The sequence below is a fragment of the Stegastes partitus genome, unplaced genomic scaffold (genome assembly GCF_000690725.1).
Source record: "Stegastes partitus isolate 25-593 unplaced genomic scaffold, Stegastes_partitus-1.0.2 Scaffold1212, whole genome shotgun sequence".
In the NCBI taxonomy this organism is placed as follows: domain Eukaryota; kingdom Metazoa; phylum Chordata; class Actinopteri; family Pomacentridae; genus Stegastes; species Stegastes partitus.
In genome coordinates, this window is record NW_007578943.1 from 177,320 (window position 1) to 204,333 (window position 27,014).

The 27,014-nt window shown below is 40.9% G+C and overlaps 3 protein-coding genes across 14 annotated transcripts in view; all 3 read right to left on the minus strand.

Annotated features, from left to right (window-relative positions):
• tns1b (tensin 1b) overlaps positions 1-11,359 on the minus strand; it is a 187,175-nt gene extending 175,816 nt beyond the window's left edge. For 6 of the 12 annotated variants that reach the window (XM_008297345.1, XM_008297334.1, XM_008297331.1 and 3 more), the window contains exon 1: positions 11,051-11,358. In XM_008297345.1, the coding sequence (XP_008295567.1) occupies positions 11,051-11,149 (99 nt within the window). In that variant the 5' untranslated portion in view covers positions 11,150-11,358. Of the gene's footprint in view, positions 1-11,050 lie in introns of all 12 variants that reach the window. The other 6 variants (XM_008297342.1, XM_008297332.1, XM_008297340.1 and 3 more) reach the window with 3 other exon arrangements.
• A 1,937-nt stretch (positions 11,360-13,296) lies between these two features.
• On the minus strand, positions 13,297-22,233 carry LOC103368841 (sterol 26-hydroxylase, mitochondrial-like). Its single transcript, XM_008297349.1, has 9 exons — positions 21,994-22,233; positions 21,289-21,470; positions 18,706-18,905; positions 18,236-18,433; positions 17,840-18,003; positions 17,416-17,582; positions 16,378-16,459; positions 15,906-16,106; positions 13,297-14,059 (listed from the first exon to the last, which is right to left on the minus strand). Exons 1-9 carry the CDS (start codon positions 22,231-22,233, stop codon positions 13,928-13,930), a joined length of 1,566 nt encoding a protein of 521 aa, XP_008295571.1. The 3' UTR covers positions 13,297-13,927.
• Positions 22,234-25,046: 2,813 nt separating this feature from the next.
• The window catches only part of bcs1l (BC1 (ubiquinol-cytochrome c reductase) synthesis-like), a 4,494-nt gene continuing 2,526 nt past the window's right edge, over positions 25,047-27,014 (minus strand). The window contains exons 4-7 of the mRNA XM_008297347.1: positions 26,750-26,813; positions 26,490-26,662; positions 26,139-26,256; positions 25,047-25,358 (exon numbers count right to left, since the gene is read on the minus strand). Of these exons, the coding sequence (XP_008295569.1) occupies positions 25,106-25,358; positions 26,139-26,256; positions 26,490-26,662; positions 26,750-26,813 (608 nt within the window). The 3' untranslated portion in view covers positions 25,047-25,105. The remainder of the gene's footprint in view (positions 25,359-26,138; positions 26,257-26,489; positions 26,663-26,749; positions 26,814-27,014) is intronic.

A 27,014-nucleotide genomic window follows, 5' to 3' on the forward strand; every position in this document is an offset into this window, starting at 1 on the left:
TTACACCTGCCACTTTCAATGGCTTTGACAGCTCTTCAGCAACTCGTTATGCAACTATGAATCGTCAAAATGTATTTATTCCATGTCACCAAGTACTATATTACTTGCATACCCAAAGACACACTAGCCTTCAGTGGGAGTCGACACACAGATCCTAACACCACAACACAATAATGTGAAGGCATTCAGGCTATTTTCAGAGTCACACCACGGAGCTGCCAAAGCAGATAGGCACCCATAAGGCGAAGCAGCAGCAGATTATGTTCTCAGAACTCCTGCGACTACTGTCATGTAAAGTGAAGTGCGATTAAAGGGTAAAACCCCTCAATTTAGGTAATCCAATATGTTATTCTTGCTGTCTGGGAAAGTCCACGCAGAACCAAAGAAACACAGTCTGCATAACACCAAACGCTTCCAGGTCTTTATATCCAACTGCTGCCGTGCCGTATGCAGTCCTAATTGCTGCTTGTCTTTGATGATTGTTTTTAACAAAGATGACACATACGGCTGCCTTTGTCCAATTTCATTTGGTATACACACAAAGAAAAAAAAACTAAACCAAGGTTGGCTTATTGCCAATAATTTAGCACTGGCCTATGTGTATATTAGAAAATAAATAAGAAATTACATATTTTGTGAACAAAAAGGCAGTGGTGAGTTTATTTTTAATTTTAAAATGTTTTACTATATGTCAATACATTCCATTAAATGTAAAGAATCCTTCTAGTCTATCTTAGAATATGTTCCCATAACCATAAGAATGAGAGTGTTGTTTTAATCAGAAAGCAGTTTTCATGTGAGGGATGACAGGTAGAATCTACAGTCCTCTTTCTGTGCTCTTTCATACATTCCAAAGTTCACCAAGACCATAAATGAGGCTTTGAAAGTCAGTTTTAGAGAAGTTCAGTCAGTATCTGAAGAGTTAAACTCTTCATGTAACTAACTCAAGCCTCATATTAACTAGAAAAGCTTTAGAATCTGTTTTTAATCCCCAATCACTTACACTGAAAAAGTTTTAAAAAAGGAACTCCTATCTGGAAATACACAAGCATAATGTTTACAACTAATCTTCAGTGAACATGGAAATTTGAAATTTTGCTTTAAGGCATAACTTTCTTTTAAACACTTAACAAAAATGGCATATTTTTTGTACCATGCATTTGAATTAAGACTGAAACTAGTTTATGTACAAAGATTTTGACTATCCTCTAATTAATAATTTTGACATTAAAATGTTATCACGTGTAAATAGAGGCGGGCGAGTTACGGTCGCTAAATCATGAGACTGTGAAGCAGAAATTTTTATTTAAAAAGCGTTGACAGATAAAAGACAAGACGGAAATGTACGTTTCTAAAATAATGAAATACCTTTCAAATCGTAGTTTTGAATCACACCTAGAAACCCAGCTCAGGTCAGAAAAGCAGCCTGTCCCACACATTTACAGCACTGCCTTCAATGGACAAAAGCAACCAGATCCATTACAGGAATAGCATCTATAAAAAGATATTACAAATCTGTAGACAAATTCCAGTCTGATGTTTTATATATCACTTTATCGCCCTACCCTACATGTGAGAAACAGGATAGAATGGGGATATTTTCAGCTTTAGTGTGAACACAATCTTGGGGGGGGGTGCTGAAAATAAATTCCCAGCCTGTATATGTGATACAAATGTGTGGCACGTCGCTGCTGCTTGTGTAGGATTTCAGGCGCGTGCAACACATGTGTAGCAACGGGTCCAAGAGTGATTTAATTAAAGATCCCTTCGCCGGGTGCATAGGCTGGGACACACCCGCTCTCATTAACAGGGATCAGCACGGGAACGTGGAACATGTGGCCTTTTTGTTGTTTTTTTTTAAAGGAGGGATATTGAGTTTCTACTCCTGTCCTACTCATAAAAACGGCACGACAAGCTTCTACTACAGAACAATCAACTGTTGTGTCCCTGTGTTGTGCTTTGACCCCTGGAGAAAATCAACAGAGAGCTGCATTGATACAAAAATATGGATAAAGAAGCACACTGATGTTTAAATAAATGACAAAGTGAGTTATTTACACATGATTGGAATTGTGTGTGTTACCTAAAGAGCGCCAGACCAGCGATGTAGTGGATTTTCTACGCAGCTCTGCATGTGACAGTGAGTACTCTATATGTTCACTAGACATTATAATGACCATTACGTCTCCCACACAGTCCACTGAGGAACCACATTCCAGTGCAAATACCTATGAAATTCTTCCACCGTGGAATGTCTAAGTGTGCAAACCTATCCTTTTAAAAAGCAGTGAGGGCGAACTAGCAACAATGATCTGCCTCAGCTTGTTACAAGCAATGGTGCAAAATGGAGAGAGAAAAAAAAAACCTGGGGTCTTTCTTCCTGTGTGTATTCAGAGTAAATGCAGCATGTCAAAGGGGGGGATTTATTACGTCCCCAAAGAAAAACATTCTCCCGATGATGAAAACATGATTGGGCGACCTGGGTAGCCCAGCCTAACTTCTGCTCCTCTGTCACAGTAATTACCCTTGGAGCCCTGTGGCATCCGACCTTGGTGAAAAAGACCCCGGGAAAAGAGAGGAGCCACAAATATCAACAAAAGACACATTTTGAGGCGAAAAGGATGCGACCTGGGAGAGCCCGGCTCCCTGTCCATCACTCGGAAGTGCTGTGAATGGCTACAAAAGCCCCCAGAGTGAGACTTTGTGGGATTTCAACGTTGCCAAGAGCGAATGCCACACTGCCTTGCCAAGTATTAGGGAGAAGACAAGAAAATCCCCCCCACACGTAGAGAAATATCAACAAAACTGGAGCATAAAGGCCACATTCACGGGTGCACAAAGCCATAGAAGCTGGATGGTATAGGGCTAAAGGGAGCGTATTATGTAGCGCCGATGCCACAAGGTCTGAGGCTGAGGTGGAAGTAAGCTCTGTGCTTTACATTCCAAGAAAAGGGGCACACAAGTGTGACTCCGGAGGGAAAATACAGTTGCCCTGCGCCTTAATCTATCATTCCGACTGTCATTCTATCCACTGTGCATTGCCAAGTGAATTAAAAACACTTTAAGAAGCTCAATGAGCGCCTTTTGTATCCCTTTATCTTCTTGTTCCAGAGCCTTTGTGGGCAACGTTACGCATCGCTGCATAAGTAATGTCTTGAAAGGCTATTTGGAAAAGAAATATCCGCTCATCGGATTCACATATCCTCTGGCCGTGAGGCATTCAAAGTAAAAGGCTGTTTGACTCCCAAACAAATAAAAAGCTTAAAATCAGTCAATTCCATGCTTGCTGAATTTCTTCTCAAATTAAACAAACACAGAACTTCCCAGAATCTATTGAGACAGACGGCACCTGGTGTCTTCATTGGTTAACACTACATTTTATATTTTAATCCCAAATAATGTGATTTTTCAGTCATTGTGGTGTCAATCTAAAGAGAAGAATTAAATCTTTGAAGAGAAAACTGAGACTAAATAAACTGATATATGTCACAACTGCTATTGTCAGCACAGCTACGTATTTTAAGTCCACTGCTTTATGTCTAAACACGCTTTAACAACCAGGGTTTCTCAAAGTCTGGACCTTTATTTGAGTCCAGCCCACACGCCTGGTGTCATGAATGCAGTATGTTAAGTGTAACATTTGAAACCTTGATTATACTCCCTTGTGGAGGCACACGCTTAACAGCTGAAGACACATAATTGTTGCTATTGACTTCACCGGAGTCCGTTTGGAAGACTTTGCTCAGTGCTTGTGCGGTGGTATCTACGTATTCCACACATGCATACCATTGCATTTGTAGTGTAGTGGTTCCACGGACACAAACTTAGGGTGACACACAGTCGTTTCTGGAGGAATCCATATGGAACCTCATGGACTTGAGAGACGATGAAATTTATGTTTTGCGGTTCCAAGCAGACTCTTGCACATTCGTAGATGCCTATGTTTCGAAAACATAGTTAGTCCATATTAATTTGTGACTCTACGAATATGTCATGTTCGTGGTATAATCACAAATCAGAGTTCAGCGGTCACACTGATGCAACCGATACAAGCAAACAGCATCATTTCTCCTACTAGGCTAGGAGGTACAGCGCCCTCCATAATTATTGGCTAAGACTGGTTAAGATGTGTTCTTTAGCTTCTAGTAAATTCAGTTTTTTTCTCAATAATATAGGACCACATTGAAAAAAAAGAGGAAAATTCAACCTTTAATTCAAGTTCATATATTCAGTGTGAAAAAATTCACACATTAACAAAATAATTCTTTTACATCAAATCATGTGTGTCACAATTATTAGCACCGTTGATGTTAATACTTTGTACAACCGCCTTTTGCCAACAGTTCATTTGAGTTGAAGGTTACATTTTTCTACAGTTTTCAGTGTGAGAGTATGCTTCTGCAATAAAAACTGAATTTATTTTAAGGCTTTTAACACATCTTAACCAGGGGTGCCAATAATTATGGAGGGCGCTGTGTATAAATTATCTTGGCTGTCAGATTTGGCTCAAAATTCAGAAGTAATTTCACTAAATATTGTTTCGTTATCATTCTGGACCTTTAATCTTGAATAAAAATCTGTCCTTCGAAACAAATTGAATCACAGTCGTAACATACTGGGAGGTTTGTTTGTTTGAAGGCTGAAAGAAAGGCATTAAAAGTCAACTTATTTGTGTGGGAGAAGTTTACCACATCATAACAGACATGTGTAAGTGAGATTACAATCATCACTGATTCAGATTAACCAAATTCAATCTGTTTTTTTATCTGATCCACAATCAGTCACTGTAACATGAAGAACAGCTCCGGTTTGAGAACGCTTTCAACTCCGGAATAAAGGCAGAAATGCCCACAAGAGGTTAAATTCCTGTGTGCACAGGCATTAAAAGGGGAAAATGACAGGGGTTAACTTTGCTGAGGCATCACAGCCCTCTGCCGGGTCAAGCACACACTGGGCAGCTCTCCACAGAGGAACACACAGAGAGGGTCTTGTTCTGTGGCCCATGTGCAGGTCAGCGCCGGCAGGTAGGAGTGAAATGATAGGCCTCCCCAGAGACGCAGCACAGAGGACGCACTGTTTCCCGCAGCTAAGGCATCCACTGGAATGCAATATGGGGCGGCAGGTAACTTTCAGTTCACCGCATACCTTTATCGAAAATCTTCAAATCCCAGGAAAGCCCCTGCCTGCCGTCTGACGCTTTGGTGGGAATTTAAAAAAAACCGAGCTGGACTTGACAGGCATCAAAATGAAATGAGGATTAATTCTGTAAGAAGGGATAGTAAGCTGATGTCAAGAGTTTGGTCTGATCATCAGCTGAAATATACTAAAAAACACCTGTCCTAGAACAGATCGAACATTGTTAAAATGGCTGTTGTATAATATTACTTTGGTGGAGCTACCACTGAAATGTTCACCCATTTGCATAAAAATGTACGTCTGATTGATATAAACTAAAATAAAAAAGAAACAGAATTTCATTATATCAAAGTTCTAATTGGACTTTGTGTTCAGTATCTGATAATGCAGTTGTTTGTTTCAGAAGTAAGGAATCAGATCGTCTTTGTTGACACAGAGTTATAAACAGTTTTGTTACTTACTTGTTATCTTTAAGTCCACTTTTCAAACAAGCTAGAACTAGACAGCAATGACAGCTTGGAAATTTATGTCTCCCGTCTTTGCTTTAACTCCTAAAACTCATCTCTGTGTATTAAAGTTGAATATTTAATTATTTTTTCCCCCATTAAAACAATTTTCCTTTCTGCCTGAAAATGACTTGGATGAAACTCTACACTTGTGCTTCTCTTGCCTCTCTTTCCAACCACCACCGCCTACTCGCTGCAGCTCAAGCACATCAGCTCACCCACAACTCTGCTCAAACATTATACAAATACTCTGTGCTACACAATGGAAAGTTGTAATGTTGGAGTAATTCAGCCTTACATGTTAGAAGATGAAAAATTATACAAGAAGTCCCACAATGCAAGTTGAAAGATTGGTTCTGTACTCGCACAAAAACCTGAATCTCTGTTTTTGCAACTGTCGCCTCATTTGACTCATGACATGTCTTCCAGCATGTAACAACAAACATCATACTGATATGTTAGAGAGGTAAAAACTTGATTGGGTCTTTAAAGTTTTCTTGACTCTGAACACCGCTGCTTACCAGACATGTAGGCAAATCAAATTATCAGAAATTGCAGGGTAAATATTTAATAGTTAAAACAAAACCAACAAAAAAAAAACTATTAGAAACTGAAAGCAGAGACCTACCTTGGTCAAATAAAGACTCCAAAGGTGAGCTTCAGTAAGTCCCAAACATCTCCTGAACCTACTAACTACTTAAGCGAAGCCTTCATTTTTACATCGTACGCAATTAGTCATAGCAGAGCAGTCAACAATACAGTGAGTCAGATGGTCAGTGGTATTGCTGATTTCACTTTGAGCCACACAACCAAACCAGTGCTGCTTCGAGGGCGAGCTGATCCCAGCGAAGGAGCTACACCACCCTAACTGTTTACTACCTGCCCAGTATGGAAGCCATTCAAAGTTCAGAAAGCCAATAAAACAATTAGCAAGCAAAAGAGAGCTGATATTTTTCCAAGCTGTTAGTGGATGCAATAAAGGTTATGGGATACTAGACTTTCATAAAACAGGTCACCATAAATTGAACTAAAAGCATGTTTAGGTTCCTGTATATCAGCCAGGTATATATGGATACAAATAAACCTGGAAGATTTTTTTCCATAAAATTAATTATTTTCTAAGTTTAATGACTTGGATGCAACCACACCGTTGCCACTTTCAGCATGTGAAGATCTATGAAGTCAGTGCTTCTCTCTCTTGCTGTGCCACTCACTGCAGCTCAGCACACCAGCTCACCTACAGCTCTTCTTATACACTGTAAAACTAACTACTATCTATAACAATAGAGCGATTCAGTCATACATGTTCAAATCAGAAGTCGACTCTGAAGAGTAATGACACAGAAAGTCCCTCCCTGCAGGTCAGGATTGGTTCCGCTGGAAATCTCGGCTGTCCAAATCGATATTTTTTAGACGCTCATTAGGATGTTAACATGGTGATGGCGGCACGCATAGATGAAGCGGCCACTTCAGGAGACAACGAAAGTGAACATTTTGAGTGTCTTGTCTATCCCAGACGTTCATTCCACAAAATTTGCAGCCGGGAGACTTTGCTGGGCGTCAGGACAGTGAACGGCGCTGAAATTGCGGCGATCAGTTGTGATGTGGACAAACTACACCAACACGGAGTCCGATCGGAGACAACGCCGGCAGTTACCCAAGAGAGAAGGAAGCGCAAATGGCCGGGATCCATGCGGGGCTAAAGGCTAACCCCTCCAGACCAGCAGGACTGTCCTCCTACTCTCCAATGTCCGCTCCCTCCACAACAAGCTGGACGAGCTACGTTTGCTGAGAGAAACCCGCAGAGAGTGGAGGGACTGCTGAGTGTCTGCTTTTACAGAAACATGGCTCCATGACAACATCCCAGACGGACATACAGCTGGAGGGGATGCAGACAGACAGACAGCTAGCTCTGGGCAGCATCTGCAGCTTCACCATCGTCACACCATCGTGTGTCTTTGTGTCCCTGAAGACCTACAGGGACCTGAAGAGGTTCACCATGTTCAACGAATAGCAGCGCACATGGACGCAGCGCCCCCTTCAGGAGACAGCGAGAGTGAACGTTTAGTGTCTTGCCTATCCCAGACGCTCATGCCACAAAACTAAAATGATCCTGCAGAAACGCTCTCTCATCTTGCCTGTACTACTGTGTATACAGCAAAATGACAATAAACCTGATTTGATTTTGATTTGATTTTGATTTGATTTTGATTTTGATTTGAGGATGCTGCAGCCTGAACGTGGAAATGCTCAGTTTTGGCACTGACTACTTCACACATGATATGTATTCCACACTATGAAAAACACCTCGTGGACATGTTGAACGGGGTAAAAAGTGTGATTTTCCCTATTGGAGGTCTTAAGAGTAGGTGTAACAGCATATATAAAAATTGCAGTATAAAACTGTCGTATTGCTACAACCCCTACAGCACGCATTCCTCCTGAATCCCATTCAAGAACCCTTCGTCTACTTCAAAGTCTGGCTCGTGTGATTGTACATGAGGGTGTTACTTTCTGTCTGATTCTTATCGCTCTTCAAAGTTTCTGCGCCACAGGCCTCCCCGAGTATCCAAACTCTTTCTTCGTACAGGACACAAACCACAAGAGTCACACATGAAGCAGCATCTCTGCACCTGCACTCACCTCCGACTCAAACGTAGACATGAAAAACAAAACAAATGGTATGCAAAAAAAAAAACTGCTGAGGTGAGCATTCTGTTTGGCCAGGTAGATAAACCCTGGAGAATCAAAGGTGTTCAACAGCCAAGTGTGGCGGTTTTAATTTTTAATTTTTAATTTTTTTGGGGGGGGATTACTTTTTAATTATACTTTAAGGGAGACAGGAAACTGGTAGAGAGAGTGGTGGAATGACATTCAACCAGGGATCCTCAGGGCGAACCAACACCAACCACTTCAATATTTGGTCATCAACAAAAGCTTTAAACTTTAACAACGCTTGTTCTCCCAAATTAAACTTTCAAAATCCAACACAATTAAGTCAGGTCCAGTTTTAAGTAGTGGCCATTCTCCAATCCATAGTTTTAAAGTTTCATCAAAAACGTTCCTCTAAATCATCAGCGACTCCTGAACGTTTCCATACAGCAAGACTGACACTCGGCCTCTTCACTTGAGTGACTATTTTCAACACTTTAGCACCACTTCGTTATTTTGACCACAGCTCTGCTGGCAGAGTCGGGGCATTCATTTTCCACAGCTCTCCATGTGCCCACAAGGCCCACACGCCTCAGTGCCAGCTGTTTGGCTGTCCCACCACCCAGCTCAGCAAACACAGGGAAAGGCATTCGAGATGCTCTAAAAGTGTCTCTGCAGTGCTACTTCCCACAGCAAAGGAATTAAACTGATAAATATACACTGCATGTCTGTGGATGTCAATAATATTTGTGTATTATTTTAGTGATAAAAGGATTTTCCATCCGCTGTAACGCTACACAAAAGGCAGTTTTCCATTAAAGGAACTATGGAAACGAGCAGGTTGGTGCGAATATTTGCATGAACAGGCTTCTAATCGCCACTTTCCATTGTGGTGGCTCAGAGCGCACCAAAACAACAAGGAATAGCAGCTACTGGTAACTCGTAACTCTCGTCTTATGAGCATCTATGAAGGAGAACAATGGACGGTTTGATGGAATTTTATGTTGTTGATGGTGATAGAGGAGAAAACTGATAGTCCAAGAGGGAGAAAAAAAAAGGCACTCGTTGTCTTCTTCCAATTAAACCAATCAGCTTCAAACCAAACAGAGATTAGCTCAGGAGTAGCTACCCCAAAGGATCTCAAATTTTTTCTCCATGGAAACAGGCCCGAAGGAGGTTCTAGAAACTAGGATCTTGGGAGTCAGAACACACAGAAAGGTTAAGGCCAGTTTTAAATAGTCCAGAAGTTCCTTCAGTGTCATCTGGTGATTCCCAACCAGGAGTACGAGAACATCAGCGATCCAGTTACCACAGGGTAAAACTGTCAAATACTTCAAAACTAAGACAGAAATGGATATACTTTGATAAAAGAATGTATTCACATATATTTGTAGCACATTTCTTGTGCCACTAGCCACTAAACTACCAGCTACATTAGCTCAAGTGCAGGGAACACACCTCCCACCAGCCTCAGTCAGCTGTAAAACCTTTACAACTCAAAGTGCTGCAGACTTGTTTGCAAGTGAGCACAGAAGTTGAACTAAATGGTTTTTGTCACTCCCAGGTTCTGGTTGTGTAAATGCAAACTTTATGGGGGGAAAAAAGTCAACGATTGTTTCCATTTGATTGTGATCAACAGTGTTAAGTAACTTCCACTTCAAAACCAAGACCACATTTAGAACAAATAGAGGGTGACCATGACAAAGGTGCCTGAAAATGCATATAAAACCATGTAAACATAAGACGACAGAGCCATTAATCATCAGCTCTCGAAAAATTAAAGGAACCTGATCTTTGAACTTTTGAAAGGTTGGGTCAGATGTTTGATCAAATCCATTCAATCCTTATGATTCTTTCACAGTGTTGGTTTATTTTCAGTAGCAACCCAAATGCATCTCTGAACAGGAAAACAGTCTGGAATGCTTCGTACTTACCTCCAACTAACAACACCAAACAAACTCACCCACCAGAGGCTCATTACAGCCACAATTTGGTCTCATGACTTGATCCTGGAGATCAAACTGAGCCCACAACACAGTGTAGGTTTCCCTGCCTGTGAGGTGCTGATAGGAGTCTGGTTTATCTGCAGAGGGGGATTTGTTTAAACACATGCAGAGGAGTGCAATTGTCATCAGTGACTATGGATTTAGATAAACACATTCCATAGGACAGAAATAAGAGTCTGTGGCTGAAAAGCACCTTCTACATTTAATAACGTCCACAGCACTAAGTAAGCAGCAGAGAAACTGGGTATTATTTCCATGACATCACCACAGGTAGATCTTTTGATGCATGTTTTTTTGTCATGGACTGCAAGCATGACTGAACTTGGACTTCTCAGAGTTGCCCTTGGCACTCATCATGGTGAATGGTTTACCTCATTCCCTAACAGAAGCACCGTTTGAATGCCTAATGCCAGAGACTCACAGCACATGAGATGGTTGTGAACAGGCTGTTTCTTGCTTATTAACCGACCAGTGGCTGTAATCAGCTCTGCCTTTCACTGACTAACTCCTTATTGCTGGATGTGGGGAGTTTCCCTCGACATACTTTAGTTTATCAAATGAAGCCAAAGGTCGAGAATCCTTATCTGATGTCCGACATAAAGTCAGTCATTTAGGTTCGTAAATATCTCTGCAAATAAACAACCTGCAGTGAAAACAAGCCCAACAAACGCTCCGTCTGCACCAAACGCCCATTGGTGTCTGCGCGCATTTTTCTTTTTTGCGTTTCTTCCTCCTGCAAACTTCTCCTACCTTCTTCAGGCTCTCTTTCTTCTTCTCCTCCTCATGTTGGTAAACGGGCATTTGCAGAAAGTCCTCTTCACAGCAGATGAAGCTCACCGTGCATCCCATCCGAGCAAAGCCAAAAAAGCGCACACGTCCAAACCCATTCAAAGCTCCGAGCCCTCGGTTCCGCTCCTGCGCTCCCGCTGCTCGAGGTGCAACCAATTATGACTTCATTCCGGCGAAACAACGCACCGCAGGTTGGCGCAGTCTGTCTGCCATCACGGCGTTGTCATTTGGGCGTTAAGGTAATAAATCTGCAGTTTTTTGGGGAGGGGGGTGGGAGTTCCTCACACTTGTTTTTCAGCCACCATGCGCTGCCTTGGTGCCGCACTGACACAGACTCACCGTGGAGCTCCAACAGGTAGTCTGCTGCCTGGAACTGACAAGCTGCTGGTCTCTGTCTGTGTTTCTGTGTTGGTGTTGTCATCCGGCTTTATGATTGGTCATTCAGGTTGTCACTCAAAGCCAAAGGGGGACTGATTGCTTGATAAACTCCACGTGCCAAAAACTGCAACAACAAATAATAACATGCCCCGTTTTTTTTTTGTTTTTTTTTTGTAATGAGTCCCCTATAATGTGAAATAAAAAATGCATCAGTTGGTGTGTCCAGTAAAGCCTCAATCGATTGGTCACTGATGGCCTCCAGCTGCGTCTCCAGACCTTCAACTAAGAGAGTTGCAGGAATCCCCCTGGAGTGAATGCATACAAGGGTTTTTTTTTTTGTGCAGTTATGCCTCCCTCTGCTGGATGAGGTAGTCATCAGACACAGTTTTCCACAAGGTTACTTCATTTAACTCCTACATTTTGATCAAAGTATATTTTTTACAGTTTATTTGTCTTTTAAAACACTGGTCAAGTATCATCACTATTAGGATTATTTCATATCTGCATAGTAGTGGAGGCTATACTTTACTGTATCCACATTGCAAAGTTAGTCCATCATCTAACATGGCTTAACTAAAGCCAGTGTTAAGCCTAGATTATTCTGCAGTGTGGACATGCACCCATGAAAGCATTTTACTTTTCTACTCCACGGGACACTTGCTGACTTAGGGAGAGGATTAAATTCACTTAACGCAGCCCTTTGCATGCTCATGGATGCAGAATGTACACCAGCCTTACAGTATGTGGTGCAAGCACCGGTGCAATGCATTTTGTTGACATTTCGGTTAATTGTTTTCGAATATATTTTAAATTTCCAAGCCGCCATGTTGGTTAGGTTGGAAATCCAGGAGCAGCTCCTGACATCCAAAAGTTCCCCTGTGGACACGTGACTTTATAGAATCGACACGGTTGCACCGCTTCTCAACAGTAGATGCTAGACAGACGTGAGAGGAGGAAGGGTCAAATATGGAGCTCCGACAGAAAAGAAATACAAGCCACAGCCTCCTACAATGAGGCAAGCACTGGCTGCACCTGATTGGACGAACACTCTACGAACAGAATTGCTTATTTGGAGAATTTCAAATAAAGTTATGTAACAGTTATGTATTTCTGAAAAGATCTGATTCGAGAAATAAGCCATACAGCTGCTGAAACTGTCTTTGTTTTAGATCAAACCAGTGTCAGCTGGACACTCCTGATTTACATCAAGTAGCTTATACCTCAACTTTATGCACTGTCATTACTGTTTTAATGTTTTTGCAACTGCATTTGAAGAAACTTTCAAAGTTCTTTACATTTTCTGGACTGACTGACTTTAATAGCTTAAATTAATGATGGACTGTTCATTTCATCAAGCAGTTCTTGCCACATTATGGATTACTACAGCATGTGAACAGGGCTGTTTGCTGCATACCAACACTACTTTGACACAACACATCTGACTGTCTCAGACGCATATAAGAAGGCAAGAAACTCCACCGATGAACATTTGATGAGACTGACCTGTTAACTGTAAACCATCCCAGTGACGTCATAAAGCAGTGGTACCTCTGAGGAAACTAAAATGTGAAACAAATATTGGTTTGACAATTTGTTTACAACAAAATTAAACTTTAACCTGTACTGTAGTTTTCTCCTAATGTAGGTTTTCAGTAACTGTGATATATTTCAGATCCTTCTTAAAATCTCGACCTCACTGACTTCCTGAGTAAGCATTTTGCAGAACACACGAAAAGAGAGCAAACTACATTCTCCACAAGCTCTATCTGCTTCCTCCCTTGTTTCCCATTTATAGCAATAGCGACTGTTCTTAACATGCATCAAACTACTGATTTATTCATTCTTTATTTAAATGCAGCAGCTGTGGTTTCAGCACTGGATACAAAAGAGACAAGGCTTTATTGTGATATACAAAGTCACACAGTGTGGTTAGACGTCTGACAGCGAATATTCTACATGAGTAACAAAATAATAGACTTACGTGAAGGCACCTTCAGTTCACACATGACCACAGAAGGACACACAGTTCAAATACTGTTCATCTATAAATTGATTTTCCCACTGAAGAAATGTTGTGAGTCATTAGCTTTGATTTTAAATAGAGTAACATTGGAGCACATTAGAGCACATTGGAAAAAAAGCAGCAAAATATTGTTTACAAAAGTATCTTACAAGTTTTAGAAAAATAAAACATGTGCAAGCCCAGATTAGCAGTTCCTCCAACATCTACAGATTAGTATATCTGTTTGTACATTCTGAACAGTGACATTTTTGCATATTAAATGAAAGTGCAGTATGAGTTTAAACATGTATTTTATATTTACACATACATTTGTTATAGAAAAGTTTGTAAAACTGCTCCTACTTCACTTAATGCATCAGGAATGATTACAAATACATACATAGTTCACTTCATTCATGTGCCACATTTTTTTTCAAACCGATCTGCAAAAAAACGATTTAAAATGTGTTTTTACAGTGTCTGTCCACAAAGTGCAGGTTTAGTTGATTGTCTGGAATCAGAACAGTGCGATTGATGGACTTCAGCTCTCCTATTGTGGGATCTGGTTTGATTTCAAACTGCCTGATTAGCTGGAAAAGAATAAATAAACACAGAGTTAACTGAAGTTACATGATAATCGACCTGACTGAGTGAAAATAGGCCTCCAAATGTTTGCAATAATGACACAGAACCATGTTGTAGAATCATTTTTACCCACCTACCTGCTTGTTAATGGAAGCTATGACTATCTTATATTTATACATAAATGAATCAATGATTATAAATTACTATGTTAAATGTGAAAGGCAGCTGTTTGCAGCTAACTGTGCACTACGAATCCGGCAGCAAAGTTAGCAACTAGCTGGTGAACATGGTGGATCATCATGAAAAGAGTTGTTGACGAGCAAAAAATAAGCAGAAAGTATCATTATTACAATATTGGAGTCCTGTCAATTGGCCTAAAACACAAGTGTATCAAAGGTAATACAACGCTTTGTCTGCTATATGTGTAAATGGACAGCTGCTTGCTACCACAGTGCAGGTTTTCATCATAGTAGTAGGTCATTGTTTCGCATTATGTTTATCCTGCTGCCCCCAAATGGCCAAAAAAAAATAATCTTTCCATGCAACTTGAAGTCCAATCTGATTGGTGCACCAGCAGGTTGTATCACACACTAAGTTTGCCAGGCTTCCTTTGTGTAAGTCGGCCCGACAAAAACTAAAGCCCCAGTCAGAGATAACAGGTATCGCAAAGGTTGTTATCAACTTTCTTTGTTAACTCAGGCTTTCTGCTTCAAACCACAGACTGCAGAAGAAAGAAACTTTGATGTTAGAAAGCAATCTATCTTATACAGTCGATGCTTTAAACTCTGTTGCACATTCACATAAAAGGAGGCATTTAATTCATCACGGAAATCTTCTTCACAGAATGAAACGATCATGTGCTACTGTTTTAGTCAACAGGTTGTTTTAATGTAGAACACGGAAATGTATGACGGTAAAAAGATCTGCTCCTGGAAGTGATGCAAAACAGGAGTGCTGCTGGCAAACTTGTAGCGTGTAATACATTTATTTTATCGAACAGTGCAGCTGATTTTTTTCTCACTGACAGCTTCACATTAGAGCTTCGAAGGTCTGACACTGTCCCAAGATATGCATCACTCATAGAGAATAGTCAGGAAACAATTTGGTTAAAGGGGGATGCTTTTTAGAGCTGATTTCAATTGGAAACTTTAAACATAACCCGCTTAGCTCCACACCATAAGTCACTGTGGTGATCTAGCAGGGTAAAAGAGAACCACCTTAGTGACACTGAAAACCCTGACTTTAGGCTCAACATACCTCGCTAACCCACTGACCTCGCTCTGTAGTACAGCCCTCAGGTGTAGGGCAGTCACATTGATTGCACATCTGCAGCATTTTACAGTATAACCTCTTCCCAAAGAAAATTAAATTACAATCCCTACCAGCCATGATACCTTGTGACCCTTGACCTCTAGCGGAACAATTGTTTTTTAGCACTGATTGAGCCCAAAATCTAACCATTCTGAGGAGAGTCCATTCCTAGCTCACCTGTAAAATAACAACTTGCTAGACATCAGCACTCGAGCTACAGACAGTTCACAGACACACACACAGATGAGACCAATTACTCTACAGACAATTATACAACAATTAAGGATTTCTGGAACAAAGGATTTCTGGTAGTCTTTGATTCCATACAAGATGACTTAAAGCCCGACCGATGTATTTATGCGATGAAGATTGTACTGATTTTATTCCGATATTGAGGGTGTCTTATGGCCTGTACATATGTTAAAAAAAAAAAAAAGTTTGCAAGCAAACTCTCCCTGTAATTTTATAGCACCGGGGTTTAAATCAGATTTTGCGTATTCTGCAGATGGTGCAATGGGGTTTTCATCACTTGTCACTTACCTGAAACAGAAGCAAATACATCTCAAGCTCGGCAATCCGGCGACCAACGCAGCCTCTCACTCCAAAACCAAATGGGATGGAACCAAAAGGGTTTGGCCTCACTCGTCCATCACGGAGCCACCTCTCCGGTTTAAACATGAACGAGTCTGGGAACGTGTCCTCATCATGACTAATGGCATAGTGACAAAAGAAGAACGGGGTCTGGAAAAACAACATCAGAAAGATGAAACAGAGAACGTCTGATCTAACTTGAAACTCTAATGTGTTCGTTTTTTTGATGCCTGATCTTTAGACTGTATAAAGAAAATGCCACAACTTTAAACACTGGTATAATCAGCACTTGAGTTAAATCCTAGCACTATCATTTTACTTCTACTTTGCATTTCTGTTGAAGCTACAACACCTGCTCACACAAAACAAGTACAGAAAGCTTTTGAATGGTTAAAAAAAAAAAAAAAAAAAGCAGACCTACTTTCTTTGGAAAATGATATCCACCAATCATAACACTCTTTTCTGTTATGATCCTTGCGTTCATAGAAACCACAGGATACATCCTGTAAAACAAGAAGTTATAGTTTCATATCGTTTATTATATTCTGGCTCCTCACTGATGCAGTAATAAAATATACAGACAATATGTGAAGTTTTATGACAGGTAATCAGGAGAATACATCTAGATCAACTTGTCTGTAAATGTTTTTACTGACATGACCTCTGCCTTTGGCTCCGTCTAGTGGAGCACCTTTGTACTACCTGTACTTTCCAGTGCAATAGCCAGAGGGACAAGTAACCAGGTGTTCGGAGTTACAATTAGCCAATTGCTCCAGCTGCGGCGAGGCGTGGCTTGCCACTCACTCAACAGACCTTCACACAGTATTTAAGATGCCAGCAAGCCACAAGTTGACGCTGGATCGTTGTAAACTCACGTTAGTGTTGTGCTTGTTCCTAAACTCTGCTCGTTGTTTTTTTTATTCTGCTTCTAACACTACTCTCCTGTGCTCCAGTTTTCACCACGCTCACTGCATACTGAGATCCATCATTCATCCCCAGCTCCTCTCTGTTGGATTCTACGGGCTCCAGCTTTCCATATCCTCCATGTCCCTCTGCTGAAGTCATCTGGTTCATCTCTGTCTCCATCTCCCTTGCATTTAGCATTGTGGTTTAACCAGTCTCTCGCCTACTCAATCAGTAGCGTTAATATTAGGTTTGTATCCTTTGTGGTAACTTTGTTTGTAATATGTAATTATAGTTCGTCATCCTCTAGAGGATGTTTTGATAAATTCCTTATAGTAAGTATTAGTTTGTAGTAGTTCATGTTGCTGCTTTGTTTGTTACTGGGTTTCACAATTTGTATTTGTGAATAACAACTGTTTGGTGGTCGTGTCATTTGTCTGCGCTTGAGCCTTTGTGTTAGAAACTGTGACATTTACATTATTAATATGTACTGGTAAACTGGTAACAAATGGCTTTAGTTGAACTCCAGTCTTGTAACTAATCTAAGCAGTCTCACCTGAGTGTTTCCTTGATCACAGCCTTTAAATACGGCATGCCAGTGACCTCTGCTGCAGTGGGATTCCGGTCTGCAGGTACCAATGTGGACACTTCTTCATAGAGTCTGTCCTGGATTACAGGGTTCTTGGACAGCTGGTACAGAGCCCATGTGAGGGTGTTGGAGGTCTTGACAATAAACCAATGTCAAAAAGTAAACAGGCAGAAAGATGCAAACATAGAGTAGATGCAGTACATGTAATTGCAGAAGAAAAATTAGAGATCTTGTTGAGAATGAGTTGGTAAGATGGTTTTTGAAGGAAAAATCATATCCAACAGAGTGATGTGGTGGTGATCCATATCTGTAGAAACTCTGGCCTAAAACCCTGGTTTGATTATGGAAGAAAATACTTCTATTATAGATATTGATCAAGTGTTTCACTTACTGTGTCCACCCCAGCTAAAAGAAGCTCAGCAATGCTGCCATACACGTCTTTCGTGCTCATCTGAGTTTTTGAGAGGAGGTATGTCAGATATTCACCCTCCACGTCTTGGTTGTTGTCGATTCGCTGCTGAATGGCTTCCATCTTCTTGTCAATCAACTCTTTCGCTAGAATAAGTGCAAAATTGAGGTGACACCCGTCATGTTTAACTGATGCTGCTTTAAAACACATCTCCATCACCCGTCCATTGTTTAGTTCCAGCCTAGTGCTGTATTTTACATTCTCTTTCAGATAAACAGAATAATTGGCACAATAACTAACACTACATTTACCTTTATGTCTGTGTGACATAACATGAAAATGATGTACAGATAAGTCTGTCAGGTTAAAGCAGCTCACCAAAGCTGAAGATGCCCTCCCAGCCAGCGATGTAGCGCCTCCAGTGAGGCAGCAGGTTACGACCCCACTTAGGAACCACCATCACAGCCATACTGTTGGAGAACATCTGGGCTATGGAATTGATGAATTCTTGTGTACCAGCAGGGATTTCCTTTTCCAGACTCCCAAGCCTGGTCTCGAACAATATGGAGGCAATACCTGAGTCCAGGTTGAGGAAGAAGAAACAATCAAAAATCTATTACTGAAACTTCAAGGCTATTTCAATAAGCATGACTGTTGTACTTGATTCCACACTTAACACCAGCAGCATGTGAGCAGTTTTCTAGTCTCTCTTTTGTCATTGAATAAACTACTCAGCAACAGGGCTGGCTGCTTATTTCACTCATGATGTCTTCTCACATGTAAAAGAAATAAAAAAAAACCCTGTTGGTTTAACTTCCACCTGAGGGGGTGTCAGATTTGCTACCTACCCTCTAGTGAAAACAGGTACAGCTCGTTGGCCATGTCGGTCACGGACTCGCCTGTGGGGCTGCACTGGCGCAGGTAGCGGATCTTCTTGGTGAAGTCTACTACCACGTCATTGATGACCCCACCATACTGTGCTGAGTCCTTCGGGTGCAGCATGCGCTTGTTCAGCGCCACCCTCAGGTTGTACCACTCCTCCCCCTCCCTAAAGAGAAAAAGAGGCGCAAAGAGGAAACTGCTTTAGGTTTCCAAACATGAGGCACCTTTGATATCAATGCTGACTATGATAATCCAAACACAGACCCAACATATGGTTTGATCATCCCAGTGAAGGATTAACAAAGAAACCCACAGCGTGATACACAATACACTTTTATGGTGTCGTGTTCTCCTTTGTTTCCAGTGTTTTTCAAAACCAGCTCCATACTAGACATTAGAAGAGGGAAAACCAAAAAGTAAGCACAACCAAACTCAAAGCTGGGTGTGATCAGGTGCAGCCAGCTGTGATGTTTTGTAGGGTACAGCTACATCAATGCCGCAAAGGGTCTGGGAATAAGTTATCACCACTAGTTGGCAGTACAGATCTGATTATTAGACTGGAGAAAGTTGTCTAAAATACAAGATGAGGCCGCTTTACATGAACTGTTGCCAATGAACTAATTTATGTTAAGAAATTGACATTATAGACAGGCACAAATAATAAAGCTGTTTCTGTAAGTCATGATGATGTGACAGTGAGCCGCCATGAAAAACAGCAGGACCCTGGAGCTATTGGCACAAAACTGAAAATTTTCCCCTTAAGAATCACACTTAAGGCTTCTTTTCTCCTTAGCCGTGGGACTTACTTAAGGTTGTTTCACAGAATCCCTAAAAACTTTTCTTAGTTAGGGAAAAACATCAAAGCATTACTGCATTGACAGATTTTATAGCAAAAAAAACTTTGAGTGTGTTTGCTTGTGCTCACGCTTATGATACCTGTTATCATCAAAGTAGTCCAATAGATGTTTTTTCTTTTTTGAATGGCAGCAGAGAAGAAGGCAAGAACAGCAAATAGATCAAAAGAAAAAAGATGATACGACTGGAGGAATACTAACTTTAAAGGATTCCAGCACTGTGAGGCCAAAATAAGAGGGAAACCTTAATTACTTAAGTGAACATTTAAAGGAAACCTTAAGGAGAAGACTTAAGGGTGTTTTTGTGCAACTGACCCCAAAGAGTGAAGCAGCGAAACGGAATTCAGTCATCAGTAGTTTTCATGTGCTCTTCCTGTGTTAAACTGTCTGATGTGATCAAGCCCTGTTGTCTAAGGCTGTTAGTACTCTGCAGTAATGAGTGATAATAAATTGCTTTTTAGCTTAGAGCTAAAAACAAGTTCCAGCTACACTGATCACGTTCCAACAGCAGTAAGAATGCAGAGGTGCACTCTGGGTAACTAGCACAAAGTACCAGATTTATCCTGCAAATCCCATTGTCTACTACTTAACTAGTTACATAATTCAAATCACCAACAGAAGACTTAAATAAGAGCTAGAACGTGCAATGCATCAACACTCCCGTTCTGGAGAGTATCTGTGTGTGATAGGACCACACGATGAAATTCAAAACCACATGATAACTAAAAACAGCTGCCTCAAAAGCTGGTCGAGTCGACTTACAGTCTGACATCTAAACCTAACATAATTATCTCTAATTGTTCATAATTATTCATGATTTGTCAGTCTGGAGGAAAAAAAGTGCTGACTCTTTAAGCTTTTGAATTAACTTTAATGCTAGTGGTTAGACTTGGCTGGAAAATCAGAATGGAAAAAGGAAAACAGAAAAATTAACTCTACAATTTTAAAATATAACATCTTGTAGCTCTAAAGCCTTTGCACCCTAACTTCGCACCCTCTACCTCTGTTGTAGAGATTGTTCATGTTTCTTTTTTGGAAAATAATGAGAGAAATTAGCTACATGAAACCAATATTTTGCTAATTGCATTTAGGATATCCATCCAGGGGTATTTCCCATCTGACCTCATCACCCTGCACAATCATAATGACCCACAGAGGCACAATAATCACATTAATGGGGACTACACTAGCTTTGGATAAACTTGAATGATCCTTTATCATGGTTTGCTTAAACTGTGTGAGAACTAACATATATAAATGATAAGTGACTATTTTACAGCAGCAGTGTCTGAATCTATTCTCTGTTTACTATATAGTCCACTACATGTGCTGTTACCATTTTGTTTGACTTTGCTTGAACTTATCGACTCTCACACTTATGGACCTCAAAATGCCACAATGAAAAGACAGGGGGGCCAGTAGGACCTCCTAACAATCTCACAATAATATAACATTTCTTTCTTTTAATATCAACCTAACAGTTTGAGTGTCCATGATTTTAGAAAAATATTTCTTTGCTCTCCTTTTGCTCAAATGACCGTAAAAGTCTCACTGATACCAAGAAGTCAGAATTATCCAAGCCACTCACACGACGGAGCTTTTTCCATCAACAACCAAAGCTTCAAAGTATTCTACAAAGAATAAGAATTTTTAAATGGAAATCTGAACATTTCATACAGTACTTTGTGATCTTACTCTGTGAAAGGCCCATAACCGAATCCTCTCATATCGCGGTACTCTTTCCACAGGGACATGTCTCCTCGGCAAGGAAACTTCTCTTCGTGCCTCAGGATTTCCTCCAGCAGCTTTGGGGTGTTCACCGCCACCGACTTCATTCCATTTCTGTATATGGGTCCATACAGCTGCTTCTCATAGATCTGACAGTAGTGAAAGTGAAAGTTAATGTGAGACGAGTTGACAGAGAAACCTGTGAAAGCAGCCTCATAATGCATGAGGTAAAAAGAAGAACTTTAAATGCTACTCCATTAATCATTTATTAGTATTATTATTAAGTTCTCTTGCCAATCACATTTGTTAGCCAAGTAGCAGATATCCCTGGTCTGTGAGAGAGGGACTGAATGCTGTGACTATGCTGGCCTCACAAACAGTCGCTCTGCAATGAGAGTAAACAATCCTGGTCTCTGTGAGAGTCGGCTGACACCAGCTGTTGTTATCTAGAGGTTACTATAGAAACAAAGGTAATGCAACCAGCAGAACATTTTACCCCGACACAATAAGTTCTCAAATAAATGGTCAAATTGGACAGTCGATAGAGTTATTCAGGTCTTCTAGAATGCATCATAGAGAAGGCATGCAACATGTCAGACACACATTGAAACAAGCATGCATTGACATGCAGCCACTGCACACAGGTCAGCGGTGTGCTGCAGCCTGGCATACCTGCAGCTCATGCATACGGTTGTGAAAACCCTGAAAGATCAGCCTGTAAAGCAGCTCCAGCAAGCTGACTTGTGGGAGGTCCTTCATCGTCTGAGGCTTGTCCTGGACGGCAGAGAGGGTCGCTGGAGAGGACGAGGACCTCCTCACCCCCCTGGAGCAGACCGGGGCCACGGCGACAGAGCGGTGCAGCCACCAGCTGCCATTCATACGCACGACTCTGCAGGACAGCAATGCAGCCATGTCCGGGCAGAATGGTGAAAACACCAGGCTCCTGTTACATCCAAGAGAAGAAGTGAGCAGGGAGGGGCCACGTCTCACAGGATGTTTAACCCTTCCAGCCCAGACAAAGAGCCACACGGGACCATTCCATCTTTACATAATAAACGGTCAAAAGCTGTATTTGATGTGCTGAGAATCAGAATCAGAATCCTTTTATTGTCCTTATGGCAAACGTTTCCATACACACAACGACATTTTAGTCAAGAGCCTCTGCTTTCAGCAAAAAAAAAAGAAAAAAAAGGCATAGATAGACTTCCGGCAACCAAGTATAAACACAAATAAGAAAGTATAAACAGAAATACTCTGATATAAATATAAACATTCTAGAAAGAAAGAAAAGAAAAAGTGCAACAGTGTAGGAAACTTTGTGATTCTCTCTTGTACACAACATAGCCCATATCTATAAAACATGTACTAAAGTATATATTACAAAGACGCCGCTAAATAGCAAAGTTCCTGTGGAAAACCTAAGTAAGTGGAATGTTTCTAACTGCATACTGATCTGTACCACATAGCCTGACATATCAGATCATCTCAAAGATGAGCTGCAACAAGACTCATGACTCTCCAACAGCATCCTGGTAGTCAACAGAAAACCTGTTTTCACATATTTTTAGCCTAAACTGGCTGGAGATCTTTTAAAAGTTTGGCTGGTAGATGGTCAAGGATGCAAGTAGATTTACAAATTTAAGCAGCATCTCAAGAGATAGAGTCTCAAATTTCTTTAAGTCAAAGGATATTGACAAATCAGGCATACTGTAAGAAACAGCTGGAGATGAGTAACTTTATAAGATACCTAAACGTTACTGATTAGTAAGACAGGTGGGCTGCTTTGGAGTAGATCTGATGAAAGTGCCAAAGAGAAGTCAAAGGCTGTGTTTATTGTACTGACGCAGCGAGAGAAATATGATGCTCTGTCAGCAGACAAAGCACGCTTGTAACCCAACACACATTTGTACCATCAGAAGAGGAAACGTTCTTGCTTAGATTTAAACCATTTGCAATCCAATCTCTCCACTTCAGAGGGAGATACTGTGCTTCCGACTCCACCACATTTGTGTAACAGCTTTAGCTTGTAGTTATTAAAACACTTTGCACAGTGGAAAACATAGTGCAACACACAGATGAACCCAGTGCTTTTCAACTTTGTAGATTCTTCCAAACAGCAGTGTGTAGTCAGTTTAATAAATGCAGGGCCCCAGACTAACTTTTTCACTGGTAGCACTGGTACTACCAACTTTCTCAGTTGGTAGCACCAGCACATGATTTGGTCACACCCTTTTTTTTTTCAACAACAACAAAGTATTAATCAACCCTACATTGCATTAAATGGCTGTCATGATTTGCATACCCTATTTTGCACTGATGTAAAGATTGACAGTAACTTGATATTTCCCAAAATTTCAAATCTTCACATTAAGTTTAACAGCAAAGAGCATCACTTGTTTCAGGAGCAGCAAACTGAACCAGCTGATGAAAATGAAAAGATCTGAAAGGAAGCGGCAGAATGCCACAAATGTCCTATCCTCCATGGTAGCTTTGATCTGCAAATGTAGCTCTCATTCTCAAGTCTTATAAAACACCAAAGTGAAATTTGGTCCGTGGTCCGTTCAGCTGAGCAGACTGTCAGATCCACCCTCCCCAACCTGTAGGACATCTACACCCAGCGATGCAGGTCAAGGACTGTGAAGATCCTGAAGCAACCTAGTCATCCTAGAAACTCCCTTTTTTTCCTGCTGCCGTCAGGCCGACGCTATCGTTTGCTCAACTTTGATATGCAAATCCGGACTGTGCAATACACACAGGCACCTTTTACACATGCACCTTATGTATCATAACAGTGTTCTATTTGCTTTATTTATTTGCTTTATTCATGTGTATGTATATGTATATATACATAAAGTATACATATTTCTTGAACACTTATTTTTACTTTATTTTTCTTTTCATTGAAACTGGATGCTGGTACACAACACATTTCACTGCACATTGTTCCATGTATAAATGTGTATATGACAAATAAAGCTGATCTTGAATCTTGAAATATCAGAATCAATCTAGCATTTCATTCAATTCATTTATATTTAGAGCAAGAGAAGAAGAAACGAACACAACGTCCAACCACGACTCCTGATACAGCAGTTACCTGTGCCGACCTGAGGGGCACAACAGCCTGATGATCAAATACTGGCACACATGAAACCCCACTTCTAACTCGCACACTCTTATAAAAATCGGTGGCATATGCGACCATTTTGGTCACAGTCTGGAGCAATGAAATGTACTAATGAGCCAACACCTAAAAATCAAAGATTGGGGAAAAAGTCCAAAAAACTGAAAACACGTTTGTTGATCAGAACTTTGTTTTTTCGTCATTCCTCTCCTGTGAGTTGAGCCATTGGATTTATCGTATGTCCCTGTATATAAAACTGTGTGTAAAGTATTTTAAACCAGCTCCACCTGCAGCAGCTGCAACAGTAACATGCTGCTCACACACTGATGCTTCACTATTCATGATCTAATGATGGCTGATACAATAATATACTAGTCACAGGGACCAAAACAGCACTTTTGCATTAATACTTCAACTACATTTTGCTGCTAATGCAGGACTTTTTGACTCTTTAGTCAAAAAGACATATTGTGATGTGTTTGTCTCAAGTGCATTGCTGTACTCGTACTTTTACTCAAGTAAAGCATCTATACCTTCTCCTCCCTCTGGTGTACGCATTAGCAATAAAATAACTTCAAAGAGGAACGTGAAAACAGTGTGCTTGTGGTTCTTATATTTCTCTTTATTCAGTGATCAGTCTCCAAACTCCTTCCAGTCCTTTCATTCTTTAATTTGGGCAATATTGTCTATAGATCCTGCAGCGTCCATTTTGTGCAACAGAAGGTGTCCTTGCACCTGGGCAGCGCTGACCTCAGGATGTACGGCTAAGGCACGCTCCGCAAACCGCTCTCCTTCAGAGGCAGGTTCGTCTGGGTAGAACCGCCGGAACATCTGGGTGAGCTGCCAGTGGGTGCAGTGCCCGATGTACTGCTTCAGATCGACGCGGCCCGGTCGGATGAGAGCTGCGTCTAACCTGTGTGCAGAAGTTACAGACAAGACGGGCAGTTAATTAAATACTCCTCAATGTGCAGAAAGTAACACATTCAGGTAGGCATGACAATTTAGTTTGTAACACCCATTTAAAAAGGTGTTATTGTAGTCAGATGGTTATAGTTCAGCAGAGGGCAGCACCATGCTAAAGTTTTACTCTGTCATTTTTGTTTAAACATTTCAAAGCTGCATGACTTTGGCCACTTAAAGGTGGTAGAGCATAATGAAAACAAACCAGATAACATTGTTCTGGTGAATTGTGGGTGAAAAAGAATGGCTAACTTTGTATGAAGCTTGGTGTAGAGCAGGTTGTGTACATGAGGAAGAAACCACTTTAACATTACATATCATCATTCCAGCCACTGTTAATGCAGAAATATATGATGGTGCAGCTTTAAGATTTTGTTTTTCATTAATTTTTTGTTTTAGATTTTACTTCCTTTGTGGTTTTAGCTACAATATAGTCTAACATGTTTTAAATTTGGGTTCAACTTTTTTTCCCCCTTTCTAAAACATCCTAACCTTCACAAAGCTAGAACTTAATGCAGGACTGTTGCATTAGACTGCATTAGTTTTGTTTGGAGTCCTTCATTAACAGTGAACTAGACGCAGATTGGCAGCACTAAATGAAAACACACTGTATACATTCATAAGAAGCCAAAAATTTTTGCCGTCTTGCTCGTCTGTCTTATTTCAGTTGAAGATGTATGAATGTGTGGAAAGGTGCTTCATACTGTGATTATGAATTTCCTTCCAACAATACCTGTCTATGAAGTTTGTGGTCATAAAAACTATTCTGGCCTCAGAAGAAGCAACTCCATCAAGAGAGTTGAGAAGTCCACTGAAGGTCAGTCTTCCCATTCCCTGGTAGGCCAGAGGGTCTGCGAGGCAAAGAAAACACAACTCAGTGGTTTGAAAGTCATCCTCAAACCAGAATACAACATTTGTCTGAGAAACCCAAGTTTTACAAATTACTTCTACACTGAATTTCTGTCTTTTACACCCCAAAATTTGAGCTGACACATAAACATAACAATCTAAAACAGACAAAAGAATAAAAACAACCACAAATAACAGCAATTTGTGTCTCCGGACGAGCCTCCCTGCTACTTACTCTCAGTGGGAAGCAGGTCTCGGCTGACGAAGGCTGCGTCTACGTCCTCCAACAGAATGATGCTTTGCTGCGGCGCCACGCTCAGGAGGTGGTTCAGACGGTCATCTGAGAGCGTTCGGTCACTCAGACTCATCAGACAGATGCTGTAGCCCAGCTCGCCTGCCAATGCCGTGCTGAAACACAGCGAGTTACAAAAATGTTGAAGAACTGTTGGATTCCAAACAGAAAGGTGGAGAAATCGAAACTAACAGCACACTCACATAAAGCTACTCTTTCCACATCCCGGGGGACCATACAACAGATATCCTCTCCTGTAGGGAATGCCTGCACAAACAGTGAATCACAGTCAACCAGATGGCTGTCACAGAAAAACCAGAAGTTCTTCCACAAAGTAGGTGATTTAACCAATCTCCTTGTTTATCACGTTAGCCAGTTAGCTAGAAATCATCTATATTTCATCAATGCCAACATTTTGAAAAACATACTGTAATTTCACACATTTCATACGGTCATTGCTTTTGTCAA

Coding starts and splice junctions, on each gene's coding strand:
- LOC103368841 (XM_008297349.1), bottom strand. CDS start 22,233: ATGGCTGCATTGCTGTCCTGCAGAGTCGTGCGTATGAATGGCAGCTGG. Junction 18,434..18,705: donor GTACCTGTTTTCACTAGAGG/GTAGGTAGCAAA, acceptor ACCTGGACTCAG/GTATTGCCTCCATATTGTTC. Junction 16,107..16,377: donor GATATCATTTTCCAAAGAAA/GTAGGTCTGCTT, acceptor TTGTTTTTCCAG/ACCCCGTTCTTCTTTTGTCA.